This window comes from Bos javanicus, chromosome 5 (assembly GCF_032452875.1).
Source record: "Bos javanicus breed banteng chromosome 5, ARS-OSU_banteng_1.0, whole genome shotgun sequence".
In the NCBI taxonomy this organism is placed as follows: Eukaryota; Metazoa; Chordata; class Mammalia; order Artiodactyla; family Bovidae; genus Bos; species Bos javanicus.
Genome location: NC_083872.1, coordinates 110,187,458 through 110,208,087, shown reverse-complemented (window position 1 = coordinate 110,208,087; position 20,630 = coordinate 110,187,458). Strand labels below are relative to the sequence as shown.

The window sequence follows — 20,630 nt, the reverse complement described above, 5'->3', positions numbered from 1 at the left end:
CCTGCTTGGTGGGCCTGACCTGGTCTCTTATCCCTGCACCTCTGCTTCCTCAAATGCTTTCTGGAAGTAGCTAGAGGGTAGAATGCAAAGGACAGATAATCCACGGTCCCCTCTCTCACCCAGTGCAGTAGCTCAGGACAGCTGGCATCACAGTGGGGTCAGCGGGTGCTCAGAACTGAGGCCTCAGGCCGGAGCTGTGCCCCCAGCCCAGCTGTGTCCACACTGCAGGTGGGCCACTTGCTGACTCAGGTGGGACTCCGCCTGAGTGCCTTCCAAGCAGCCCATTCTCGCCCAGCAGAGAAGGGGCCTTGCAAAGACTTCAAGGAGCAAGTATGTGAAAGGTAGATCAGGTCTGTCTTGCTGTCTGCAGTCAGTAGGCCTGGTCCTTTAGGACGGGTGAGTGGGCCTTCTCTCTTGCCACCTCCCCCAGCAACACACACACAACACAGGTCCACACCAGGATCTAGCAGCTGCCCATGTCGAAGTATAAACTAGGATGGCAGACATAGCCACCTAATCCTTTGGGGCTTCCTCCCCAAAAGCTCTTTGCTCAGCAGAATTCCAACCTGCACTCTGGGACCTGGGGCTCCTCCACCTCAGGGACAGGGGAAACTTCTTCTCCACGCTCCATCGATGGACAGCTCTGATGGCTGAAGTCTCCCTTTCCACCCAGTTCATAGTGACATTAATAGCTCCCATGTACTGAGTGCTCCCTGGGTGAGTGCTTTACATCCTTCTGGCCAATGAGGGAGTGAGTCCAATTGTTATCCCCATTTCCCAGATGGAGACTTGACGCTTTGAGAGGTGGGTGCTAAGAAGTGCTGGTACAGAATCTGAAACCAGCCAACTCCAAACCTTGCACCCTTAACCATCGTCTCTTCCACCTGCCCGATTTCCAATTGTAATCTGAGGCTGTGCTTCCGTCATGGCTCCAGACCGGCATCCCTAGATCCAGTATCCATTTCTTCTATCTGTGGGCCCCAGCCCCTCACCTCCTAGTCAGGACCTCGGGTAGGGGAGGGGGCACCAAGAACTAGCCCAGTCCTCCAGGGTGGCCAGACTGCCACCCGGAAGCTGTGTCATGCAAGCTCCTCAGGCCACTTCGCCAAAACTGCTGGCTCCCATGAAGCGTAGCGGTAACTACAAATCCTTCCTCTTGTAGATTAAAACCTGCAGCCAAGTTGGGCCACCCTGAACTACATACAAGCGGTTTTCTGCTGCTTGGCTGATGTCGTTGTGTTGTAGATAAATGCAGGATTTTTTTACTGGTCTTGAACAGATTTCATCTTTTTGCACTTGACCACTTCCCCACCTATATTAGATCCTTTGGAATTCTGAATCCAATCTATAGCTCTCCTGAGCTTCATGTTTGAAACTTGAATATCCTCATTCAGGTTACTAATGAAAAAAGATTGGAATGAGAGAGACAGACCCTGTGTCCACCACCAAAAACCTCTCCATCCATTCTATCGTCTATACTCGTAAAGCTGTCAATTCTGAACCTAATTGTCACCTTGCAGTACCTGCTTCTCCATCACAGCCACACAGACTGCCTAATGCCTTGTTCAAATCAAGGTTCCCTGTATCTGTGGCATTCCTCCAACCTACCAGGCCGGTAACCATTGGAAAAAAGAAAATTCGGTTCACTTGGTGATATTCTTAGAAACCCTATGCAAGCTTCAGAGTCTTATTATCCAAGTGCTCTCAAATATGCAATAGCCTATTCTAGAATTTCGTCAGGGGGTCAATCAGTTCTGCACTCCTACTTCTTACAACCTCCCTTTTCCTCTATTGAGAAGCAGGACATCAGTCCATTTCTAGCCTGTCCAGTGTTTCCTATGTGCTCCGTGGTCACTGGGATTGTGGTCGTGGAGCGGGCAGGGCAGGTGGGACGGGCTACATCAAGATGAAATCACCACCTGCATGACCTCAACGAGACTGGAGAGTCACTGGGGATACAGGAGGAGAGGGAATGGCCCACAGAAGTCAGAAGACCGGGCTTGTGCTCATGCCTTAAACCTGAGATTCCCGAGGAGCTCGGGCCTCAGTCAAGTAGTGGCTCCACAGTAAACAGAGAAGGGACAGGTGTATCTGGAGAGGGTCAAGGAGATGGTGCCCTGGCCGGGCCAGCTGAGTAGCGAGGGCCTGACTCCGTGAAAGCGGAGCAGAATGGAGGGGGCAGGTGGGAGGGTAAACACCCCTTTCTCCATCTCCTCTGCACCCTATCCCCTAAGGGTTAACCCCCTCCCTCCCCCAGTCCCTCTCTCCTCTGCCACCCCAGCCCCATCTCCCTTTAATCACATCTGATACTGAGCGGCCCAGCAGGAACAAAGAGACCATTTAGAGAAACGGGGCCGAGAAAGTGACCCCCGCACTCTGGGGCGGCCGCCTGGATGCCAGCACAAAGGCGGCATTTCAGAGCTGAAATTTCAGCACCCAACTTGATTAAAGGATTCCACAGGCTTGGAGGAGGGTGGAAGGGGGTGCGAAGTCCACTGCTCCCTGAATTAACCCTTCTCCAGAGCAGCGAACACCCCTCCCACTCCTGGGGATGCTCGTCACTTCCACCCTGTCCAGGGTGCACCCACCCCGGGGGCCTCGCTTCTTGTAGAGGTCAGGCAGGCCTGGCTCTTCCTCTTCCTGGGAGCAAGGGCTGGCAGCAGACTGAAGGTCAAGGCTGAAATATTCAGGGAGATGGGTTTCCTTCCCATCCCTATTGGTGCCAGCATACACCCTCTCCTTGTCGTCTGACCCTGCACCCCAAGGGAGGGAAGAACCAGTGTGATCGACTGGATTTAATTTCACGCCTTGAACCCAGAAGCCCTGCTGCCCTGCTCACCATCACCCCAGCACCCATCCTAGTGGCCTTAGAGGGATCAGGGGCTCCACACAGAAGGGAAAGGACACCGTCCAGAGCCTGGGGAAGGAGAGGGTATGGGTGTGGCAGACCAGACGGGTGGGTCGTGGAGAACAGACTGGCGTATGGGGAGTGGTCTGACAGGTGGGGAATGGGAGGGGTTGTGCGGCTGGGATGGGCAGGTGTTCGGCCCTTGCTCCAGCTGCAGACTTGCCCAGCAGGGCTCTCTCGGGGAGGGCAGGAGATCACTGCGTCCCCAAGCTTCCTGCTGGGGGCACTGGCTCCTGAAAGGGGATCCCAGCCCACGATAAGAGGCTCGAGGCAGGTCCTTAGGAAAACAATGGATGGCTTGATGAGACCTGCTCTGTGATACTCCTGAGAAGGGAGAAGCCCCTGCAGCCAGTCCCCACTGGAAAGGAAATTGGGGGTTTCCGTGGCAACCAGCTCCCTGGGCACAAAGGCTGGTCTGTCTGCTGGGAAGGCAGCCGAGGTGTCTCCTACAGCAGCCTCTGCTCTGGTGGACTGTGAGATGGGCGGGGGGGGGCACGCGGGGGAGCCCAGGGGGTCAGGGCCCTGGTGCTTCTTAAAGAGCTGACGGTCCCAGGGCCACTGGGATGCGCACAGCCTCCAGGCAGCAGGACGGTAACAGTGAAGACACAGGTGGGCCTCACAAGCAGCAGGAGGCAGAGGGAGTTGAAAGGTTGAAGGATTTACTATTTACACGTATCAAGACTATAAAAAGACTAGGAGACGAGCCAGGGCAGAGGCCCAGTCCACAGGCTGACTCCCCCAGTCCACAGGCTGACTCCGGCTCAGTCGGTGATGATGAGCTCGTCGACGCCCCAGTCTTCGTAGCTCCCGTCGGGCAGGTAGCGGCGAATGATGATGGGGATCTTCCGGGCCCTGTGACCGGGGAGAGATCGAGGTACATGAGGGTGGTGACCCTGGCTCTGCAGCAGAGGGATAGCAGGTGCAGAAGGCAAGGGAGGAGAAGCCTTAGGAGCATCCTAAGACCACGGATGTACTTTGTAGGTAAGGAATTTCAGCCAAAAAAAAAAAGTCCCTGCTTCTCTGAGTGTGGAACCAAAATCTACAAATGGCCTGCCATCCCACGGCGAAGGGCAAGGCGGAAAGCAGAGGGATGTTGGTAAGGCCAACTGCAGCAGAAAAAGGGACGTTGGGACTGGGACAGTCCATGTCTCGTCAGTGTCCTCCCCTCCCCCTTTGCCTGTCCCCTCCTCCCCCGTGAAGGGCTGACTCCCAAACTAAGGATCTACAGGAACAAGACCACCCGTCCCCAGCAGGGAAGTGCGGGAAGGCTCGCAGCAGAGCACCCAAGGGATGCCCCCAGGGCTCTGGAGCCGCAAACCAGGACCTGGATGACTTACTTGAGCTCCTTCATGGCGATCAGTAAGGGATCTGTCTCCCCCTCCAGCTCCACCATCACGGGGGCACACATCCTGCAGGTGTAAGGACAGGTGTGGGGAGAGATGACACACACAGGGAGAGGGCCCAGCATGAAGCTGGGCAGAGTTTCACAAACAGGATGAGATCAGCACCCCAGAGCTCACCTAGAAAGGGCCCCGAGAAAGGACACCTCCCCAAAGTGGCAGGTGCAGAGTAGCGGTCCCGGGGCGCTGACAGTGAGGGTGCTCGAGTGGCAGCCAGTAGACTAGGCTTAAACTGGGCCTGGAGGACCCTCAATTCTCCCCAGATCTCAGCATCCTCACTGGAAAATGAAGACAAAAAGCCCTGCCACGCCTACACAGCAATAACGCTAAAGTACTACTGCTACAGGCAAAGGCTCACTAGGTGCCACAGCCGCTCTCCACCCCACGTAGCTTGTTTCATTTGTAGGAAGTACTACTGCTACTTCCGTTTCACTGCGGAGGAAACTGAGGCAAGGGGAAGTCAGGAATTTCCCCAAGGTCACATAGCCAGTGAGTAGTAGAACCAAGATTTGAACCCTGAAGACTCCTCTACTATGCTGTAACACCTCCCATTAGAAAGCTGGTGATCCACAAACTGAAACCAGGTTCTGTGAAAGGGACAAGCGTGAGCTTTCATTACTGGGTCGTGTGACATTCATCACATCCACTCCCCCGGCCAAGGACCTTCCCAGGGCCCGTCACAGACTCCTGAGCCCACGGCCACAGCAGAATATTCCCACACAAAGGACCCACAAGTGCAAGAGCTCACCCTCTGACCACTCTACTCAACCCCAAGCCCTGCCTCAGGGCCTAGCTCGCCTCGTTTTCCTCCTCTGTCTTGGCAACACCCCCTGCAGGGGTCCTGCTCCTCTAGCCCCTACACAAGGCCTGTGGTCAGGCTCTCCCCTGCTTACCTCTCTTCCTCGATACCCCATGGCCATCAGGCAGGCAGAACCTCCTCTGGCCCCACTTACCTCTGCAGTACTTTCTCATGCTACCTGCCTCTATTCACCCCACATCCCAGCCACACCAAACCCCTGCAGCTTCCTATGCGGGCCCTGTTGTTTCCCTTCTGCATCCTCACACGAGCTCTTCCTCTTCTTACAGGCCTGTGAGAGGCTCAGAAATCTCCACCCTGGAAAGCACGTGCTGAAGCCTCAGGGCCCTGACTCATTTCACACACACTTCTCTCAACACCACCGTCACTCAACTGTGACTTCCCGTTTGAAGGTTTCCAAACAAGACCTGGTGGTCCAGGACCCCAAGTTCTATTCTAGTGCAACACCTGGCCCACAGCAGAGGGTCTAAAAACAGACAGACCAGTTCCAGGCCCATCTCTTCTAGGAAGTCACCCTTATTGATTCCAACTCAAGTTCACACTAATGGACCCCAAACCTGATGATGATCCAGGAGAGCATGCTAAAAATACGGGTTCCCAGGTCCTTCCCCAGGCCCGCTGAACAGATTCTCTAGTGAAGGAGCCTGAGAACCTACATTAGCAAAGCTCCCCTGCTGGTTCGGATAACCAGCCAGTCTGAGAAACACCAGTTTACACTAAATGATCTACTAATTTTATTGCTAAATATTCTGATGTCTGTTACTCCCCAAAGCGTGAAAATTCCCCAGGGGCAGAAACCAAGTATTTAACTTTCTCTACATCTTCTCTCAATAATTATTTAAGCTCCCCCTAATATTTAATGTTTTAAAGAATGTGGCAAACTGCTTTCCCTGATATGCATATGCCTTATTTCTTTCAAGACATGAATAATTCAAGAGCAGTCATTCATCCAGCCCTGCTACATGCACAGGAAATGTGAGAGTGTGCCCTCAATGTCTCCACCAGGGGTTCCAAGGGGCAACCTTCCTTGGGAAGCAGCCATGGGGTCGCAGTCAGCCACGACTCAGAGGCTGAGCAAAGCACAGCACAGCTGCAACCATTCAGCCACCAGATGGGGCTAATGAGCTGGAGTGAGACTTCATCCACAAATACCCAAGAAAACACTGTTCAGCTTCTACTACCAAGTGCAGATCACAGGCCCATAACTCAAGACAAGCTCCAGCCCTGACTGTCCAAGGGCTTACAGCAGCTGGAAAACCACCAGACAGCCTCTGAGCTCTTAATCTGAAGGAGTGCTACAGCCAAAAAAGGTTGGACAAGAGTCTTATCTCCAAAGGAAAGCAGGACCCTGGGCCTTGTTTGGAATGCCTGCTCCAGACTGTCCACCAAATGCATGCCCATCTTCTAAACTTGTCACTCAAGGGACCAGTGACACCTTTTCCAGTCTTGTGCCCCAGGCTGCTTGCCATTCCCCCACCACAATCCACCCACGTCTGCCTTCGCTTTCCCAGTGCTATTTCTGGCACCTAGGAGACCTTCAAAACCACGTCCCTTCATTCCCTTCTCTTATAAAGCATCAATCTCGTCTGCCTTGGGTTCTGAGTATTTAGAACAGGTTCCCTTTCTCTACTAGACAGTAAACATCTAGATGACTAGCGAACTGTGTCTTTAATCCTCTTTACACCTCCAAAAGGCACAAGCACAATATCTTATTTGATGCTGAAAGACTTGAACTTGCATACAGTTTATTTGTTTAAAAAACAGTTTACGAATTACTCTTCCTGCTGGGTCGTGTTCGGCAGATGTGAATACCACCCATCTAGCACTCTACAAGGATGGAAATGTCCTCTATCTGTGCTACCTATCACGGCAGCCACAGAGGCTACTGGGCACGTGAAATGTGACTAAGGAGATAGAAACACTGAACTCCTATCTAGTTTTACTTAGTTTAAATGGCCAAATGTAGGCAGCAGTGACCTGTGGTACAGGCCTAGAGGATCCTGACCCCAGCAACCCTGAAATCATCATACGGGGTGCGGCTCTCAACTCACCCAGACCAGCAAGGGGTGCAACCAGGCTGGCAGGGGGCCTCCTGCTGCCAAGAGAGTGAAGAACAGTTTCCCGCCCCAATAAGACCCTCCACCGAGTGGTCGCCGTCACTCCACAGATAAAGTCCAACACAGACTGAGCATCACCGCTCCCCTAGCATATTTGCCACCCACAACTCTGGCCCCAGCTTTTCTTTCGAGCCTGTTTCCCACTCCTCTCTTCTGAAGCACCCCTCCTCCAGGTGTCCACCATTTTCCCGGCAGCTGGTAAGAAGTCTGAGACAGGGCTCCTTTCCGCAGCCTCCTGTTTCCCTGGGGAGGACCTGCCATGAGAGCAACAGTAACACGTCTGCCCTGTGTCCTCCCAGTTAACTCTGGCCAGAACAGAAGAGGAGCTCATCTGACAGGGGAGCCTGGCAGGGAAAGCCAGCACCTGTGGCCCAGCCTCTTCAAGGGCCCCTGCTTCCTCAAAGCCACCTGCCCTCAGCGGGGCTGCTTTTGGGTCTGTTCTGCACGAAATCGCATATTTTGACCTGACCTGAGTTGGCTACTGGCTGGCTCCTGAATTATGTTGTTCTTCAACAAGTTCCCAACTTGGGAGAGAAAGGAAGGGTTGCTAATTTCAAACCCCACACCCCCGACCACTGCTCTGTGCTTCCACATTCCTAGTGCGGCCTCAACGTGGAAGGCTCTCTCACTCCCCTGGGCTGGCCCCAGTCTACTCAAGAACCACCTTAAGCCCAGCGGGAGCTGCTGCGGCACCCCCAACAACCCAGCCCACAAGGGTCTAGGTCTGGTCTTATTGCATTTATTTTCGCTTCCCCACCTGAGGCGGTCCTCACGCTCTGTACTCTCACTGTTACTCTCTACTGTTTATGTCCTTTTCCCCCAACAGTCTCCCCGAGGACAGGGGTCTAGCACAGCGCCTGGCACATGGGGACGGCGCTGCCTTTGTTTAGCCTGTGAGAAAGGGAAGGGTCTGCTGCCAGGCCGGGCCATGATCAACAGCTCGGAGGCTCCTTGTGGCCTGATCAAAGGACACGATGGTGAGGGGGCTCATACTCACGCAATCTGAAGAGCTCGGGTGCCCAGCACGCGGGCTCGCTCATACTTGGTCATATATGGTGTGGTGATTCGTTTCTGGTTGGCCTGCGGTCGCTCTCCAGAAGGGAGAATCTCAACGTTCTCCTGGCCCTCCTGGACACAAAGGCAGAAAAGAGGGAAAAATCTCAGGCTGCGTTATTGGGGGTGAGGGGCAGGACGACGACAACAGTGACTGTAAGCGCCTCCACACTACTGCTTGTTACGTGCCCGTGACCACGCAACTGCCTCATTAACACCTCACTTAATCCTCAAAAAAACCTTATGAAGCGGGGACTGCAATGCTCCTTTTAAAGGGCTGGACAGTTAGCTAACTTGGCCAAAGTCTCAGAGCTAGTGAAAGAGGACTTGTGATCAGGGGTCCAAAGCCAGCCGCCTCATCCAGGAGAGCTGGCCCCATACAAAGAAGACCTTGAGCACAGACAACCTCACCCGAAGCAGGAAGAGGAAGAAGCACCCCATCTTTACATATGCATATATTTAATAATCACTTATTAAGCATCTGTCACGTGCCAGACATGTTAAAGGTGCTGAGACGGAAAGAGTCTCTGCTCTCAAAGAATTCACAGTCCAGGGAAAAGACAAGAGTAAACAAAACATCAAGTGCTACGAAAGTGTGCCAGTGTGCCACAAACTCCACACAAGGGAGTGAGGGGCGCCTACCTCATCCTGAGGGTTAGGGATACAGTCCAGAGATGAGACTTGGGCTAGTCTACAAGGGTGAGTGAGAGCTGCCAAGCTAACAAGGAAAGAAAGAAAGGGCATTCCAGGCAGGCTGAACTGCATGTGTGCAAAGACACAGGAGGGAGGACAGCGTACTCAGCCTGGAAGCCTAACTGTGGGGTATGATAAGCACAAAAGGTGCAAACTGCAAACGGGGTTACAGACAGGAGAATAAATTCTGTAATATGAAATTAAGTCAACAAATATTTACTGAGTGCTTACTCTATGTCAGATAACATTCTAAGAGCTTGACACAGAGCAGTAAGACAGATAAAAGTTCTTTCTCCCATAGAGCTTTACATTATAATACAGTGAAAGTGAAAGTCACTCAGTCCTGTACGACTCCTTGTGACCCCATGGACTATACAGTCCGTGGAATTCTCCAGACCAGAATACTGGAGTGGGCAGCCATTCCGTTCTCCAGGGGATCTTCCCAACCCAGGGATCGAACCCAGGCAGGTCTCCTGCATCGCAGGTGGATTCTTTACCAGCTGAGCCACCAGGGAAGCCCAAGAATACTGGAGTGGGTAGCCTATCCCTTCTCCAGGGGATCTTCCCAACCCAGGAATACAGTGAGACGAACAATAAATTAAATTAGTAGTAAAGCGTGCAGTATAAAAACAGAGAGAAAAGACAGGGAGTGCCCGAGTGGTGATGTTGGAGGAAGGAGCAAATGCAGTGATTTGAAACAGAATGGTCAGGGAAGGCCTCATTGAGGTGACATGTGACACAGACCTGAAGGAGGCTGAGGAGCAGGTTGTGTGCATATCTAAGGGAAAAGGAAGACGGAACAGCACAAGTCAAAGGTCCTGAGCTGGAACTTCCCTGGCATGACAGGGATACCAAGAAGAGATAAGGTCACAGAGGGAGCAGTTGGTCAGATCATGGGGGACCTTGTGCATGTTCTTGGCTTTTATTCGGAATGAGATGAAAAGTAACCAGACGCAGGTTCTGAGCAGAGGAGAGAGAGAGTGACTGAAGATTTAAAAGGATCACTCTGGATACTCTGCTGAGAATATTCTGTAGAGGGTAAGGGCCGAAGCAGAGAGAACACTGAGCAAGACCAATAGTAACCAATCATGTGGGTAGGAGAAAAAGTCGACTCTGGCAGCAGAAAGACAAACAGCACACTCAAGGCAGGAAAACCCGTAACAAGTTTCTGCAGTAATGCGGATGAAAACCAATAAAGATCTAAACCAGGTTGAGGCACTAGGAATAGAGAAACGGGAACAGGACTGAACTACATGGAGGCAGAATCAAGAGGAGAGAGATGGAAAGGCATCAGAAGAACAGAGAAGAAGGCTTCTGACTCAGTGAACAGATAACCTCAGAGTGTCAGGCAGACAGGACAACCCACACAAAAGAGGGCCTTCACCTTACCAACCTAAAAAAAAAATCAAGGGATCCCTCTCTCCAGAAGACATAAAGCACTTCTTCCTCCACCAGTCACACAGCACAGAAAACCCTATTTTATCTATGACGCCAGTAACTCATCCACCAAGCTGCTCAAGCCAGAGACATGGGAGTCATTCCTGTTATCTCCCACTTTCTCAGCCCCACATCCAATCCACCAAAAATCTCTCATCTGTTTTCTCATCACAAACACTACCAGCACCCAAGTGCAAGCTACAGATGTCACCTGGATTGCACCCTAATTGGGCTCTCTTTGACTCTTGGTCCACCCAACTCATTCCTCACTGGATCATGCCACTCCCCAGCTCCCCAAAACTTATCAGCAGCTTCCCACTACCCCTAGGCTACAACATCTTGCCTGATCTTGGCCCTCACCTCTCCAGCCTTATCCCAGGTCACTCTCCCCCTTGCTCTTTATTTAGCCCCACCCTGCTGAGCTCCTGGTACATAATAAACATTCAGCACATGTCTGCACAACGAATGAAGGGGCTATTTCAACTCTGAGTAAACTAACTGCCCCAGAAGCCATGCTCTGGTCCAAGAGGACAAAAGCCTTTGGGCCAAGCCTGTAGGACTCCTCCACTACGCAGGGCTAGATCTCCCCTCATTGTAACTGGCAGTACCGGGACCACAAACGGGAGGCAGAGGCATGCAGTCGGCCATCACTGGCCGGGCTATCTGGCAGCTTGGGCTGCAGAGAGGGGAGCACAAGGCTCAGTACTGACCTCCTCGGCATTCTCCAAGTCATCGAGCCCTTCATCCTCCTCCACGTCATCAAAGTCGTCTCCATCAAAACTGCACAAGTGTAAGAAGCCCGTTAGTTAGAGCATCACTTACTAGAATCAAAGTGGGCAAAAATCTGAGTCTCATGTGATACGTAGGAGGCTCTCAATAAATATCCACCTAACCAGTGAATCATTCAATAAATCAGTCATCTGACGTCCTCATCTTAACTATGGGCCTCTTCTAGAAAGAGACCCCAGCTGAATCAACATTTGGTACTGACACAGAGCCCGACTCAGTGGAAGTTTGCTGAAAGATACTTTTTCACTGATCCTCTCTGGACCCTCGAGCCGGAGCCTTTTCCGCGCCCAGCCTCTGGCCGGGTCTATGCTCCCAGTTCCCAGCCTTTCCCTTCTCCGGCTCTGCGGACCCCCTCAGCACTCCCAGTCCTCTAAACCCCTGGCTCAACTTCCTTCGATCCTGGCTCCCGCTTCATCCGCCCTTTCTGAGTCTTCGGAAAAGTCACTTCGCTCCCTCACTCACTTGTCCTCGTTGTCTGACATGACGCCCGCACAGCAGCCACCGGGTTCCGCGACCCAGACCCGCGCGGAGACCGGCTAAGAGCGTACCTCCGCCTTGCGCGATGCCAAGCGTACTCTGCGCCTGCGCCGTGACCTAGCGGTAATCACTTCCGGAAGGCAGGCGGAGCGATAAATACGCACATGCGCGGAGCAGTTTATCTGCGTTACCATGGTAGCTGGAGCCGCTAGCTGCAGGCTCTAGTGGCTGAGATCTCAAAAGTATTTCTGCGAGGGACCAGGCGCGGCTGCTGCTTCAGAGCCTTGGTTACGATCTCCGGAGCCCAGCCGCCGCTGTCTGTGGAGAGAGAGGCCACCCAGCCGGGATCTTACTTTAGGGTGAGGTTTCCCGTTTGGGCGTATCACACAACGGGCACGGCTGCCCTCACGCCCCTTTCCTCCCGAGGGGGCTTCCCTGCCACAGGCACAGGTCAGGATGAGGTCTCTGTTCGCATGTGTTTATCTGCCAGTGGATCTGTTCGAGGTGGGAGGATCGGGCACTGTCGCGATGTTGACAGGCGGCATCACGATTCTCTTGCGACCCGACACCCGCTCCCAAACTTTGGGTGGTGTTGAGGGTGTGAGAAGAGATTGGATCTGGGAATGTTTCGTTGGGTTTTTCCCTCTTCAGAGCCCTCCCATGGCTTCCCAGGAGAGGGTGGAGACGGTGACCAAAGGAACAGGGTTCTGGCGCTGTCCCAAGCCGACCACTTACACCCCAGGGACCTGCGAGCTGCTCAGAGGTCAGTGCATTAAGGGCAGAAGAAGAGCGGTGGTCAGTTACCCTCTGTTTCTCAGTTCTCCCCTACATGACTTATGGCTTAGTAATCGTATTTTCAGTTTACAGATAAGAAGCCTGGAGTTCAGAAAGGTTCAGGGGTCTGGGTCCTACAACTTGGAAGTGACCCAAAGTCAAAGAACTAAGAATTTCAGAGTGGTTAACTCCCATGAACCCCTTAGATCACACTTTCAGTTTCCCCAGGGAAGACTTATTTCCTCTCCACTCATCATCACCACAGTGGAACCAACTGTTACGTGTCTGCTGCTGCTGCTCTGCTGCTAAGTCGCTTCAGTCGTGTCCGACTCTGTGCGACCCTAGATGGCAGCCCACCAGGCTCCGCCGCCCCTGGGATTCTCCAGGCAAGAACACTGGAGCCGGTTGCCATTTCCTTCTCCAGTGCATGAAAGTGAAGAGTGAAAGTGAAGTTGCTCAGTCGTGTCCGACTCTTAGGGACACTACCAAATACCTTTTCCTTCACTGTGCTTAGTGCAACCTGTAATCAGATACCTAGCGTGTTCCACTGAATTAATGTTGAATTAACATTCAGTTCATGAACTCCATCAGGGCATGATGCCTGTTTTGGCTCACATTTGTAGCTCCAGCCCCTGGCACATGCTTAATGAATACTTGTTCATTCACTCATTCATTCACTCAACAAAAAAGTTTTAAAGCCCACTGTGTGCTTTAGACATTATCCCAGGTGCTGAAAAAACAGCGGTAAAGAAAAGAAATAAGCAAAAATGATTGTTCCCTTGGAGCTAATATTCTAGTAGGAAAGTAACAAATAATAAGTAAGTATATAGAACTTAGATGGTGATGAGTGGTGTAGGGAAAAAAAAAATGTAGAAAAGGAAGGGAATTCCCTTGTGGTCCAGTGGTTAGGACTCAGTATTTTCACTGCAGGGAGGCCCAGATTCAATCCCTGTTCAAGGAACTCAAATCCCGCAAGCCAAGTACTCAGGTGCCCAGAATGGGAGCAGGAGGCGATACAGTATTAAATTTCAGTGGGTTGAGATGAGGCATCTGCTTGCAGCCCAGGAAGCTTCACTGAAGTGCTTTGTCTTGCAGTGATGATGAAGGAATCCAAACTGACGAACTTCCAACAGCGCCACATCACGGACACCATGAAACGTAAGAGGCTGCCCACCCAGGCTTCCGGGGGAGAGGAGTTCTGGGTCACATCTTAATGCTTTCTCCATGTTGAGGAGTAGGGGACCTCATTTTAAACACACATACACAAACAAAATTTGAATAGTATTTCTGACCCTTGCTCTTGGGGAATTGACCTTGCAGGGTCTTGATCTTTGCTTCTTCACAAGACATGGGTCCCAGCCCATGAGCCTCTTCTGCAGTCCAGCTCTAGCCAGCTTTCTCAACAGGGCACCAACCCATTTGAGACTTCCTGCCAGTCAGACAGTCTGAACGCTGTCAAGTCTGAAATCTCTCCCACCCTCTTACACACATAACATATGAGCTCTCCAGACTAGAGGCCTGTGTGTGTCTTATGCATAGTTTTATTCATTCATAGCTTAGCTGGCAGAAACATGATTACTGGAAGGCTTCCAACTTAGGAAAACTATGCAAAACCTTTCCACATTTTACCTCTGACCACACACTGTATTATTTATTTTTAATGAAAAAAAGAAAAAAAACTGAATGTTCATGGGCACGGTAACAAGGTGCCCTCTAAGATCTTGAAAACAGCCTTGCTTTCTGAGATTTAACTGAATCAGCTTTTAGGGGATCAGAACAGAGATCTGTAAAGTTACCTTTAAGAGGATACCAGAAGGTTCAAGCCTGCCAGGTTTCACTCAAATCTAACAATAGCTATTGCCTTCTTTCGAGAAAGAAGGTGCCTATCAGGAGGCATCTGGTCAACCACAGAAACTGGGATGGAAGAGTCAGAGAGACAAATACTGACTGCCCAGCACTGGCTGGGGGAGTGAGGCTCCATCAGGTCAGTTCAGAAGTCAGATCTCCTTCCTTTTTGTGGACAAGGACAATTCAGGCTGCCAGAGCCTAACACCACAACACAGCTGAGTCACATAACTCAATCTCCAAACTCAAGTCATCTACTAATCATTTGATGTCCCTTACAGATCCTCTGGAGAAGGGAATGGCAACCCACTCCAGTATTCTTGCCTGGAGAATCCCATGAACAGAGGATCCTGGCAGGCTATAGTCCATGAGTCGCATAGAGTCAGACATGACAGAGCAACCAACCCCTTCCTTCCTTCCTTCCAACATGACCATAAAGAGAATGTGCTAGAAATTCCATTAAAAGTAAACACCAGGAGACCAAGGATTGAGCCTGCCTTGTTCACCATTGTACCTTGACTCCTAGTGAAAGTGAAGTTGCTCAGTCATGTCTGACTCTTTGCGACCCCATGGACTGTAGCCTATCAGGCTCCTCCATCCATGGGATTTTCCCGGCAAGAAAATCTTGCCTTGCTACTTCCTTCTTCAGGAGATCTTCCCGACCCAGGTATTGAACCCGGGTCTCCCGCCTTGTAGGCAGACGTTTTATCATCTGAGCCAGCAGGGAAGTCCTTGACTCCGAGGTGCTCAATATTTATTGAAAAACTAATTTGATTAGTGGTTAGGTCAACACAAGTCACCAGTTTGCCAGTTTTTTTCTCCTTAGATGTTTTCTCTTTAAAATATTGCCTCCAAGCATTGGTGTTGAGTCTACTTTCTTCTCCCAGATTCCCCTCTCTACTCTCTTCTTAACCAAGTCCTACTTCTTTGAGGCTTAAATTCTTTTGCAAGCCACAAATTCCTCTCCTTCACCTGAACTCCCAGGATTGCTTGGGCTCTAACTATTTGCTGAGACTGAGCCAAAAGAAAAGGTGGCATTTGGCATTGGACAAGTAGAAATAGCAGACAGAGTAAGAGGAACGTTCTAGGAAGCATAGCATCTCTTCAGAGAAAAGAGAGAAAAACCATGGCTGGCCCTACATAGAGGGCACGAGGAAGGAAAGGCAGCGGGAAACAGTGGCAGCTCCATCCTTCTGGTTCTTCTGGGCAGACACATCAGAGTCATCCTGTCCCCTCTTTCCCTTTCTCCTAGACCTCACATCCAACCCACCAGCACTCCTGTCTGCTTGACCTTCAAACCATTTCCTGACTGTGACTACCTCTGCCCTTGACCCCCGTGCGTGCGTGCTCAGTCACTTCAATCGTGTCTGACTTTTTGTGACACCATGGACTGTAGCCTGCCAGGCTCCTCTGTCCATGGGATTCTCCAGGCAAGAATACTGGAGTGGGTAGCTGTGCTCTCCTCCCTGGGATCGAACCTGCGTCATTTATGTCTCCTGAACTGGCAGGCAGGTTCTTTACCAGTAGCGCCGCCTGGGAAGCCCTGACCCCCAACTCTATATTTTCTATTTTTATCTTTTTTTTTTTTTTTTTTGCTTGCACATCTTGAGGGATCTTAGTTCCCAGTCCAGGGATCGAACCTGTGGTCCCTGCAGTGGAAGCAGGGACCACCAGGAAATTCGCAACACTGTATTTTCAATGGCAGCTAAAGGGGTGACTCCTCTGCTCAGAAACCTCAATGGCTTCCCATCTCACACACAGTAAAAGCCAGTCTTTCCAGAGGCCTATGAGGCCCAGTGTGTCTCTTGCCCTCCCTGACCTCTGACCTCTACTCCCACTCCACCCCACCCCTGGCTCAGTCCATTCCTGGCATCCTAATCTGCTGTCTGTTCTCAGATGCTCTGGGCACATTCCCACCTCAGGACCTTCACTTGAGCCATCCTCTGTCTAGAATGCTCTTCCCTAAAATATCACCTTGGCTGGCCTCTTACCACTTATGGGTCTTTTCTCAAATGTCACCGTGTCCATGAGGCCTTCGCTGGCTACCCTATTTGTAACGGTAAATCCTGCTCTGATACACCCCGTGGCCCTTCCTGTACTGTCAACATCAGCGCTGTTATCATCATCTAAACCCCAGATGTAAGTACCGTGAGGGCAGGGCTTTGTTGACCACTTTACCCACCGAGTCCCGGGCCTGGCCCATAGGGTACATGCTCAATACTACCTGCTGGGTGATGACAGAGACGGCTGGAAAGGTACGGGAGGTAGACAGGAGCCAACTCAAAACAGTGGTTGGGGGGCATTCCCTGGCGGTCCAGTGGTTAGGACTCTGAGCTTTCACTGCCAAGGGCGCAGTTTCAATCCCTGGTCAGGGAGCTAAGATCCACGTGGCACGGCCAAAAAAATAAAGATGTTACAGATAAATGGAGTGATCTGGAAAGACGTTCATGGTAGATTGTTAGTTCAGTTCAGTTCAGTCGCTCAGTTGTGTCTGACTCTGCGACCCCATGGAAGATTGTTAGTCTGTTACTGAATAGAATGCAGTGTGATCCAGGCTTTGAAAAAGGAATCTTACACATGCCCATATATCTTTGAACATGTTTAGGTAAGCATCGAAAAGAAGGGGCCGAGACCACCAAATTGTTACCACGGCTCACTGTAGAGGGGAGGGTGTGGAGGGGAGAAGGGAAGACTCTTCCGTACTGTTTGACTTGTTTTAACAGGTAGGGACCACTTAGGTGGGCCCCCTGACCCTGACCCTTCCCTCCCCAGGAGGAGACACTCTCCCTCTGCAGTGCAACCCAACTTCCAGCCAGAGAGTCTTGCCTTCCAAGCAGCCAAGCTCAGCCATCTACCTGCCTCCCATCCTGGCAGCCCGGTCCCACCTCCGGCCTGCCTGGAGATGCCAAGCCAACGGGGCCTACAGCCGGGAGCAGTTCAAGCCTCAAGCCACCCGTGAGTAAGGAGCCTCAACCGCAGCCCCTCTTTTACTCTCTGAGGGGGGTTAAGGCGGGCAGGGAGACAAACAGCCCACAGGGTGCTGAGTAGGCGGCTAATCAAATTCTCAGGCCATTTATACCAGTGCTCTCGAACTTCGGCACGTGTTAGCTTGGAGGCATGCAGGGTGTGTGGGAAAACAGTTAGCTGGTTCCTTTTTATACATTTTCCCAGAATTTTCTTTAACAGTTAACTGGTTTCCCCCCCACCTCTGATGAATGTTTGGAGGTCAGGTATCACAGCTGTTGCTCTAACTCATATGGTGCCTGGAACCCCGGGTTCCTCTGTGCCCCAGCCTGTTTCAGAGAGCCATTACATCCCCTGCTTTCCACTTGGCACCTGACGTGACTCTTGGCCCCTCCACACAGCCTCCCCATCTAGGCTATACTGCACAGTCATTGAGTTTCCTTAGCCTTACTCTGCACCCAGGCAGTCTGTGCATTTTTTTTTTTTTTTTGGATAATTTTATTTATTTATTTTTGGCTGTACTGGGCCTTTGTGCTGGCTTTTCTCTAGCTGAGCAAGCAGCGGCTAATCTCCAGTAGCAGCAGGCAGGCTTCTCAATGTGGTGGCTTTTCTTGAGGAGCACCTGGGCTTCAGGAGTTGCGGCTCCCAGGCTCTGAAGCACAGGCTCAGTTGTTGTGGTGCATGGGCTTAACTGCTCCGTGGCATGTGGGAGCTTCCCAGATCAGGAATCGAACCCCATGGCTCCTGCATTTAAGAATCTGCCTGCAATGCAGGAGACCTGGGTTCGATTCCTGGGTTGGGAAGATCCCCTGGAGAAGGAAATGGCAATCCACTCCAGTACTATTGCCTGGAAAATCCCATGGACAGAGGAGCCTGGCGGGCTATAGTCCATGGGGTCTCGAGTCGGACAGGACTTAGTGACTAAACCACCACATTTACCACTGAGCACTGGGGAAGCCCAGTGTGTGGATTTTGATGACACTCTCTTCTGGGTTCTTTCAACACCTTCTGGCCTACTGTGACTTGACCAGTGCAGAAGCGGCCCAGGGTAGGAGGTGCTGGGTTTGCAGAAGCCCTACCATGTTCCCAGGCCCCCTGCAGCAAGCATGCTCCAGGAATTGAGGGTGCCCTGCCCACCTTAACTAGGCCACGTCTGGGCCCGACAGGGGATCTGGAGATGGAGAAGCGAAGACTCCAGAATATCTTTGCCACCGGGAAGGAGCCGGAGGAACGGAAAAGAAAGCCCCATCCCCTGCGACAGGAGGACCCAGCCCCTAAGCTGGACCGCTTTGAAGAATGTGAGCCCCTGAGGGGCCAGTTATGCTGGGGAGGGGAAGGCAGAGTGTGTGTGGAAGGGCCCCGGGGAGCAGGGGAAGGGGGGAATCCCTGAGGGCCATCGAGTGAGAAACGGACCACAGAACTGCTTCCCGTTCCCAAGAGAGGCAACCTGCTGCCCCACCAGCCCTCCCAGGAGCGCGGGGGCCCCTGCTGTCCTGTACACGGATGGCCCTCTCCCTGTCCAGTGGTGAAGGAAATTCAGGAGAGGAAAGAATTCCTGGCTGACATGGAGGCCCTGGGGCAGGGCAGACAGTACCGCGGGATCATCCTTACTGAAATCTCCCAGGTAGGAGAAGCTGCAGGGAAGGCGGACGGGACGTGAGTGCGGGGGACAAGACGCGAGCTGAAGTGAGGGTTCACTGGGGCCGTTGCGGGGGTCCCACTCTAGCCTCACATCCGCCCTGACACCCAGCTTTCCCCAATGCCATTTGCAGAAACTGCAGGAAATGGAAGACATTGACCACAAGAGGAGTGAGGAACTTAGGAAGGCTCTTGCCACCACTTAATCTACCACCCGCCCCCCACCCCCCAGAGGGCGGGGGAGCCCACCCCCTTGCCGAGCAGGGTCACCCCCAGGTCAGCCCACCCACCCTGCCCTTCAGCCATGGAAATGGTTGTATAGCATTGCCCCCACCTACGGTACCCTGGACACAGCACCCTAGAAAATGGACCACATCTCAGAAAGAGCTGATTCTCCTCCAGGCTCTGCCCAGGGATCTGGGGTCAGCTGAGCCTCTGAGACCAGTCACAGATCCAGACACCCACACACACACTTTCCCAGTCTTTTCTCGGGGAAAGTCACTCACACACACACACACACACACACACACACACACAGTGAAAGCAAGTCCAGACACACACACAGAGAGACATGCACACACAGTGAAACCAAGTCCAGGTCTTAACCATCTTGGGTGTGTGTCTAAGGGTGTCCACCAGGGCCTCTTCCCAACACCTCGCCCACTGTGTGTCCCTGTGTCCCACACATTAGGTTTTCTGAACTTATTAATGAATATGATTCCTTTCTTCCTACCCGTCTTAGGACCTACTTTTTTGACTTCTTACAGCCTTGGACAAATATTTAACCACTATGATTAACTGGCTAATAAAACACATTTACCGTAGGTCATTACACACACCATTTTGTTTTCAGAGGGATAAGGCTTATTTGTTCAAGGAGTTAGAATTTTTCAAGCCCAGTTGGTTTTTAGCTGTTTTTTTCCAGTAAAAATGGAACCAAGGCTCCCGGAGCAGCCCATGGGCGGGTGCTGTGCTAGGTAGCCGTGTCACTCCTGGCTGACTCCCTCAGTAAACACCCACAATGGTTCATCATCCCTGGTGAAAACCAGGGCTCACCCAGAGACTCCGACCAGAGGCATTTAACCAGCAAGTGGCCTCCCCGGGATTCAGAGTTAGCTTTCAGTCTTTCCACCACCAAACCCACAACCCACAGAAAGAAACCCAAAGGGGTGGGAGGGATCCAGACCGAAGGAGCCCTGCTTCAGAGATCCACCCCCAGCCCGTGCGTCTGAGCCCGCCCACCTCATCTCCAGCAGCTTGCCTGTGAGGCCTGGGTGGCTGAGATGTCCACCCACAGGAGTTGCATCCCGGGCCTGGCACACAGCACGCAGCAGTCCCCACAACTCTGACAACCACAGGCCTCATGCTCTCCAGTATCCTGTCATTTTCCCATCCCCGTAAATCAAAGTATTTCAGAAATTTCAACCAAGCCTCCCACTTGGAGGGATTCATATAATCCTCTCAGGCCACATGACCCCAGTTGGGGTTTGCAGAATAAACATGGTCCTGCAGCCACAAACAAATAAAACAGAGAGGACCAGCTCAAGGGCTGGGGCTCTGGAACATTCCACGGGAAGCCTGCGTCCATACTCCCTCAAGAAGCCAAGGGCTCAGGGTGCAACCTGAGGAGGACAGCCGTCCTCTATCTTGAAGGACATGGTAGCATGTACCCTTGATTTCAGTTCAAGTCAGTTTTACAAAGTACACACACGCTCCAC

The 20,630-nt window shown here is 52.0% G+C and overlaps 2 protein-coding genes across 5 annotated transcripts; one reads left to right on the top strand and one right to left on the bottom strand.

The window, feature by feature from the left end:
- Positions 1-3,657: 3,657 nt before the first annotated feature.
- POLR2F (RNA polymerase II, I and III subunit F) lies at positions 3,658-11,793 on the bottom strand. Its single transcript, XM_061418489.1, has 5 exons — positions 11,677-11,793; positions 11,136-11,205; positions 8,240-8,370; positions 4,246-4,317; positions 3,658-3,760 (listed from the first exon to the last, which is right to left on the bottom strand). Exons 1-5 carry the CDS (start codon positions 11,694-11,696, stop codon positions 3,670-3,672), a joined length of 384 nt encoding a protein of 127 aa, XP_061274473.1. The 5' UTR covers positions 11,697-11,793; the 3' UTR covers positions 3,658-3,669.
- A 64-nt stretch (positions 11,794-11,857) lies between these two features.
- C5H22orf23 (chromosome 5 C22orf23 homolog) lies at positions 11,858-19,736 on the top strand. Of its 4 annotated transcripts, none has more exons than XM_061418485.1 (7): positions 11,858-12,050; positions 12,343-12,454; positions 13,561-13,623; positions 17,083-17,265; positions 18,441-18,572; positions 18,798-18,898; positions 19,047-19,736. In XM_061418485.1, exons 2-7 carry the CDS (start codon positions 12,352-12,354, stop codon positions 19,116-19,118), a joined length of 654 nt encoding a protein of 217 aa, XP_061274469.1. In that variant the 5' UTR covers positions 11,858-12,050; positions 12,343-12,351; the 3' UTR covers positions 19,119-19,736. The 4 variants fall into 4 exon arrangements, 3 of the variants coding, with proteins under 3 accessions (XP_061274469.1, XP_061274471.1, XP_061274470.1); XR_009736694.1 differs by having other exon boundaries at positions 11,872-12,050; positions 18,737-18,898; positions 19,047-19,133; XM_061418487.1 differs by lacking the exon at positions 12,343-12,454 and having other exon boundaries at positions 11,872-12,050.
- The last annotated feature ends 894 nt before the right edge of the window (positions 19,737-20,630 follow it).

Coding starts and splice junctions, on each gene's coding strand:
- C5H22orf23 (XM_061418485.1), top strand. CDS start 12,352: ATGGCTTCCCAGGAGAGGGTGGAGACGGTGACCAAAGGAACAGGGTTC. Junction 18,573..18,797: donor GCTGGACCGCTTTGAAGAAT/GTGAGCCCCTGA, acceptor CTCCCTGTCCAG/TGGTGAAGGAAATTCAGGAG. Junction 18,899..19,046: donor TCCTTACTGAAATCTCCCAG/GTAGGAGAAGCT, acceptor TGCCATTTGCAG/AAACTGCAGGAAATGGAAGA.
- POLR2F (XM_061418489.1), bottom strand. CDS start 11,696: ATGTCAGACAACGAGGACAA. Junction 11,206..11,676: donor ATGTCAGACAACGAGGACAA/GTGAGTGAGGGA, acceptor ACACTTGTGCAG/TTTTGATGGAGACGACTTTG. Junction 4,318..8,239: donor ACCCGAGCTCTTCAGATTGC/GTGAGTATGAGC, acceptor TTACACCTGCAG/GATGTGTGCCCCCGTGATGG.